This window comes from Leptodactylus fuscus, chromosome 5 (genome assembly GCF_031893055.1).
Source record: "Leptodactylus fuscus isolate aLepFus1 chromosome 5, aLepFus1.hap2, whole genome shotgun sequence".
NCBI lineage: Eukaryota > Metazoa > Chordata > Amphibia > Anura > Leptodactylidae > Leptodactylus > Leptodactylus fuscus.
This window is the reverse complement of record NC_134269.1, coordinates 34,414,097-34,420,597: the sequence shown is the minus strand read 5'-3', so window position 1 is coordinate 34,420,597 and position 6,501 is coordinate 34,414,097. Positions and strand designations below refer to the sequence as shown.

Below are 6,501 nucleotides of genomic sequence, written 5' to 3'. Positions count from 1 at the left end.
CTCTAGTCAAATATCAGGTGGAAAAATGGTGAATAATGTCTCCGTGTTATCTGTGAAGTGGGAACCAGGAAGTAATATGGTCAACCAAAAAGAGAAGCGGTAAAAAAACATGTCTCAGCCTGAAGCTAATAGCAAGAAGAAGAGGCTGAGATACGATGCTGCTGTGTCACTAATGGACAGAAGGAGCTGTGATAGAGATTCTAATGCCGAGATTGAGCAGCGGTCATTGGCATACAGATACAAGAGATGGTCTGAAGTCATTGTTGATGTTAAGCTAATTTACAAAAAGATAAAAGTGCTGAGAAACCAGAAATGTCAAGTGACCGCAACTTGGAAAATGAGACCGCCAGATCGAGACATCTGGAGAGACACTGGGCAAGATTGCCTGATTAACGAGGGACGTCGTCATTATATGTCTTGTCCCATTGTCGCTCGTCCCATAAGTGGTGAGCTGAGGGGGAGGAATACATAGGCGGAATTTATTATTTATAAATTTGTCAAAACCCTTCACAAATTCCCCTCTATTTTTGTACAGGGGATTTGTAGATGTGCATTGGTGAAGCAGAGCTCTAACCTCTATAAGGAAACTGATAAGCTGAGATTGCTGGACGTTAGAAGCTAGAGACTCAGATGTCATGTCACAGGAACATATTCCTTCTCTACTATCATTCCTCCCATCATGTAGGACTTAGCATTCTGGAATACTCACATTTTCACCTGTTTCCAGGACATCAGGTATTTGCCAGCATTACCAACAGACTGGCAACAATATGGAGACCAGCGCTAATGGTAATGTCCACCGCCATGTACACAAACTCCACAGCACAGAAGATACTGGGGGGTCCACATCTGTAAAAGAAATATAGAGACGCCCTTATGGAGCAATGTTTTCTGGATACTTGTAACAGAACGGCTGTGAGGGTCTTGTGCTCTGGAAGAAGCCTTCCCTCCACTGCAATAAGTTCTGGGTTGCAGGTGTCATAAGTATTAGAGAGGACTTTAGTTCTTGGACACCCCCCTCCATATTACAACATGAAAGCTGAGGCAGCCGATGAATGACCCAAGTGTCAATCGGAGCCCCTGTTCTGTTCATGCTAATTCTGCTAATAATATTTTTGGAGCATTTTAGTAAATAGATGTTCTGCTAGATAACAATGATGAAGTGTCTTCCATTCCGATCCTAGAAATGGATGTCAGAGGTGTCAGTGGTCCATGATTACCCTATCATTATTCTGATGAAGGACTCCAATTTCTAATAAAACCAGTTAGGTATAATACTGTGACATTCTGGTAAAACCATGGACAAGCTGCAATCCACAACACAACCACTTGTGGCTGCACATAGACACATGTAACATATCACTTTGTGAAAGAATACTAAAAAAATCTATAGTTCTAAAAAGCTGCTCTTCCCTTGGTACAGATATACTGTATATGGTATGTCCAGCCAAGAGGACAAATAAGGGAGGATACATCTGTATATACGACATATTCATGTACAAAAAAACAAAAACAACCCCCCCCCAAAAAAAAAAAACAAAGAAAAAACAATAACAATAGGTATTGGAAGTTTAAAGGGGCTCTATCACTAGGAAAAGTCATTTTTAACTAATCACACCTTTGCATAGCCCTTAGAAAGTCTATTTCACACCTACCTTTTGTATGTAGATTGCCTCAGTGGTTTCTGAATAAGTCCGTTTATATTCATATGCTAATTAGACTAGTGCACGATAGATGGTGCACACCTCTCCCTGCTGTTTTCTATGGGGGGCTGATGATGACTCAGCTTCCTGTTTGCTTCTCACACATTGAAGATAATGGGAGAGAGGAGGCTGCTGGGAACTTCCTGTACTGGCTGGAAGCTCATTAGCATATGAATAAAAACGGACTTATTCAGAGACCACTGAAGCAATCTACATACAAAAGGTAAGTGTGGAATAGCCTTTCTAAAGCCTATGCAAGCATGTGTTTAGATAAAAATGACTTTTCCCAGTGATAGAGCCCCTTTAAGGTACATGACTGCTATAGTTTCTGTCTGTGTATATAAATGTGAGATGGCGCTGTCTGATTTTTTTGGCCTTTTGGAACACAAAGATTTTACATGGGGATGCCCCTTAAGATTTAACCCATTAGTGACTGGCGTATACCCTTTGCATCAGTTTTGATGGAATAATATGGGGTACTGTGTACTCACAGCCAGGTACCTGTTCCTAATGACCCAGAATGGCGCACCATTGATCCACCTTAGATGCTGCGATCGCTATTAAGATTTTGGAAGAAGGGGCTCCATCCTATAGACATCAGAACCCCTGTGAACAAGATTGCAGGTTCCGATGCCTTTAAAGGACAGCCGGGGCCATATAGAATGCCTGCCATAAAATGACAAGTCGTATAATGCATTGCACTATATAAGGCTATGTCTCTATATGGAAACAGTTTTTGTGGTCATCTAAAGATCAAAAAAACTGAGTAGAACGGGTCATTGAATTCAATGAGTTTTTAAAACCATCCGCAGGTATGTGTTTGGAGTATGTCTACCATGTGTCTGCTCTTTAGGACGGAGACAAGAGTTGGACTTGCAGAACTTTTGCTCATTCCAAAAAATAAGTATACACAATGTCCAATGTATGGAAATCAAAGACAAATGGATTACCAAAGAATAGTAATCCGTTTTCGTTTCCATTTGGAATCCATTTTTCTCTCTTTATTCTTCTCTGCAAATGCTCAGAATGAAGAAGGGGGGAAAAAAGAGGACACCAATGGACAGTATTTGTTTTAAGAAAAATACCCATTGACTAATCTGTCTAAATTATGGTATGTGCTGTGTAGCCACTTGTGACTGTTTTTTGCCAAATCCGTTATAATATATATATATTATAATATAATGCAATGCATTATAAAAGCTATCAGAAGATTGCAAGCATTTCTATCCCAAAATAGCACCATTAAACACTACCAATTATCACAGAAAACGCTATAGGGCTTGGTAGGTGACAACTGAAAAATGTAAAATATGGTTTGGTCATTAAGGCCTAGACGAGGTCGCTCATTAATGGGTTAAACCATCGGTCTGCACATCCCCTTATTATAGTACAGAAACCCATTGGTTCTGTCTTCCATCTTGTAAACTTACTACTTGTCTCCACATAGACTGTACAGTCAGGGGGTGCCCAACCCTCCTCACAATGGCACTGCAAATCATGATCACAAACCTGTAGAGAAAAGAAGACACATCAGCCACATGCAATATTACAGAATGTATAATGTCTTACTACCAAATACAGTATATACAGATATCTCCACCCTTAGCTTGGCCCATATTTGGTTTAAGGATACCAATTTCTCTTGACTCAATTCAATAATTCACAATATTTTATCAAAACCCATGACGGGCCACCCTGCATAATATGACTTCTTGGTGGCATGTGTCCAGCCAAGAGGAAAGGTAAGGAAGGACACGTGTGTATGTATCTGCAGTACAAAGATCTAAGGAGCATGTCTAGTCTCACCGCATGTCCTGTGCATTTGCTTTCACAATCTGCTGTCTTGTAGGACTCCTCAATGCTGGAACATTTCCCATTGATACAGACCTGAAATACGCAGGAATTTACAATTATATATTGTATTATATTAAATCTTACTAATATTATAAATGTAAAAGTTTGGATGTTTGTGGGTTTTTGTGTTTGTTACTCAATCATGCAAAAACGGCTGAACCAATTTGGATGCAATTTGGCACATACATAGTTTGTAACCTCAATTAAAACTTAGGATACCTTTTATCCCAGTAAATGACATGGCTTCATGACTGTTATAAATTTATGTTCATATACTATATTACACTGCTCTTGGCAGGAACTTATCTCAGCTAATTGGAGTTTGCTGATAAAGCCAGGTCCATTATCTCTCTATGTAAACACACAGATAACACTGAGTCCATTGTGTACAAGCATGTGCATATTATGCTCCAGGCAACATGCTGACACACTCAGATGGGAAAACCACCTTTAATCCAAATTGGCAGTTTCCCAATTTTAAACATGCCGGGAAAAAGAAAATCTAATTTGTTGCAAAATTCTCAAAAAATGAGAGCTATGAGAGCTAGCCAGAAGTCACAGACTTCTCCTCAAGCGGAGCTCAGGAGGATTGAGCAAGCTAGGCGTCAAGCGGCTCTTAGAGCTGCCAAAACACAAGAGCATGCTGAATATAGGCGGATCATCGACACCAACAACACGCAGACGAAGTTGCGGGCAGAGGCTAGTTATATTATATTAATACTAATCAAAGAAATGTTGCTCTCTTATCTTCTAAAATCTTAAGATCTTATTGTATCTTTCACTACAAACATCCAAAGCTCACATTAGGATAGAGTTGTACTACAGATAAGTGAACGGTAAGCTATGACTACAGATGGTATTCGTCCAGCATCACAGCAGGGGCATATAGGGGTGCAGTGATAACAGTCACCACTGGGCCCTGGACCCTGCCATATAAAATATACCACTATCCTAAATGGTACAAGGTTGATAGGGGCTCCATTACAGATTTTGCCTTGGCACCCAGAAGCTTCTGCATCCCAACATCTCATCCTCTATATGAGGTCTTCTATTTCCACTAGGTTGGACATGGGAGCATTACCAACAATACAGGTGCCATCACCTACTTCGGAAGTCCCAGGCCCATAGCTGCTATGCCTGCAGTCCTGGTAGTTACATCCCTGGGTAATACATGTACAACATTTTATAAGAAAACAGGATGTATTTTCACTAGTAAACCATCAGACCCCAGCAAGTTAGATTCTCCAATACCCATTCACTATTTTACTTAAAGGCTTGTTACTTCTACAGACACATTTTATTTTTACTCAGATGCATCTAAAATACAAAAATAAGAAACCTTGTAAAATGCTGACTATCCCCATAATTTGTGTATACAGCCCCTGTGCAGTCCTATGTGTCTCCATAGATATACTGTATAAGCCAGCAGAATCAGACTACGCACAGGGTATGTCTCTAGTCTGTTATCACGGAGACACATTGGCATGGACAGGAGCTGTAGCCACAAGACACTAGGAGATTTCTATTTCTATCTATTTGCTAAATTTCTTTCTATTAGATGCATTTGAGAATAACACAATGGTTGTAGTTATAGCCTTATAATGAGTATTGTGGATTCACTTACAGTAGGTGACAGTAGGGCCGGGCGATTAATTGAATTAATTTTAGTAATTCACCCCTAGGCTAAGGCCGCACATAGCGTGCTGAAGCAAAAAAAGCGCAGAGCTTGTCATAGAAAGTCTTTCTGCTTCTATTATATCTATAGCGTTTGCCTAGGAATACTTGACGTGCTTTGATTTCCAAAACCCCATATTTTCCCACAGTGTGGGAAAGCGATTTACTAGATACAATACACTATAAAGCGACTGTAAAACGACACGTTTTTTTTTGCTCAGCATTTCTGCCGCAGCCAAACCGCAACGTTTGCGCCAAGTCAGGCATTCACCAAAATGGTACGAATTAAAACTACATCTCATGCCACAAAAAAGACACCTTACACAGCTCCGAATACGGAAAAAAAAATAATTATTTTTCAAAAATAAGAAAATCAAGAATCAAAACGAAAATCCTCTCTGGGTTGAAAGAAAATCGAGATTTGAACTTTTGGTAAAATTGACCGGCCCTAGGTAACAGTGGTGTGGGCACAGTTGGATACATCAGTATCTGCCAGCTTATAATGTTAGGTATGCAAGGTGGACAGGTATATACTCACACTTGTAGCACTGCACTTTGTCCCTGTATTCACCACTCCACCATCAAATATAATCGCTTTACATTGGCCAAAGTTAGTCATCATTCCACTGACGCTAGGAGCTGCTGAACCCCCGACACAAAATAAGAGGCCACACTTTACATTCCTGCAAGGAAAGACAAAGTCTGATCTGCACAGATGGCTGAGTATTGTATATAGACAGCACAGGGTGATTCTGATATGTGACCACTGACCAACCAGAACCGACGTGGAAATCTCATCCATAAATTCACAGCAATGTTTTATGGTGTTGTCATGTGTCTTGCCAGAGCCATACTGTTTTACAACACCCTTAAGCTAGCGGCACTGATGGTGCACTTTTTGGATCCGTTTATATCCATTAAAAATGGATCATTGGATTGGGTCAAAAAAGAAAGAACACTGAAATGAATACATTTTGTTCACTGACAGTTGCAAAACGGATGAGACTTAGCCATCAAAAATGGAAAAACAGAAAGGAACGGTCACGTGAATAAGGTGTTACATGTTATACAAATCCTATGCACATGCTGCAACTAAAACCTGCAGTAAGTCATTCACTGCTGCAAGTATCACCCCTGGGGTTTAACCTTTGCAAAGATTTACATGTAGGGGGAAAAATTATCAAAGAATCCAGACCAGTATTATGGCAAAGAAAAATCAAAATTTGAGGAGCATAGCCAAAAATTGCAGTGTTATGCTTTATACTTTTCA

The 6,501-nt window shown here is 40.0% G+C and overlaps 1 protein-coding gene across 1 annotated transcript in view; it reads right to left on the bottom strand.

The window, feature by feature from the left end:
- Window positions 1–2,974: 2,974 nt before the first annotated feature.
- Window positions 2,975–6,501, bottom strand: part of LOC142204482 (zinc metalloproteinase-disintegrin-like 4a) — a 30,306-nt gene continuing 26,779 nt past the window's right edge. The window contains exons 16-19 of the mRNA XM_075275794.1: window positions 5,770–5,914; window positions 3,510–3,590; window positions 3,134–3,212; window positions 2,975–2,997 (exon numbers count right to left, since the gene is read on the bottom strand). Coding sequence (XP_075131895.1) covers window positions 2,975–2,997; window positions 3,134–3,212; window positions 3,510–3,590; window positions 5,770–5,914 — 328 coding nt within the window. The remainder of the gene's footprint in view (window positions 2,998–3,133; window positions 3,213–3,509; window positions 3,591–5,769; window positions 5,915–6,501) is intronic.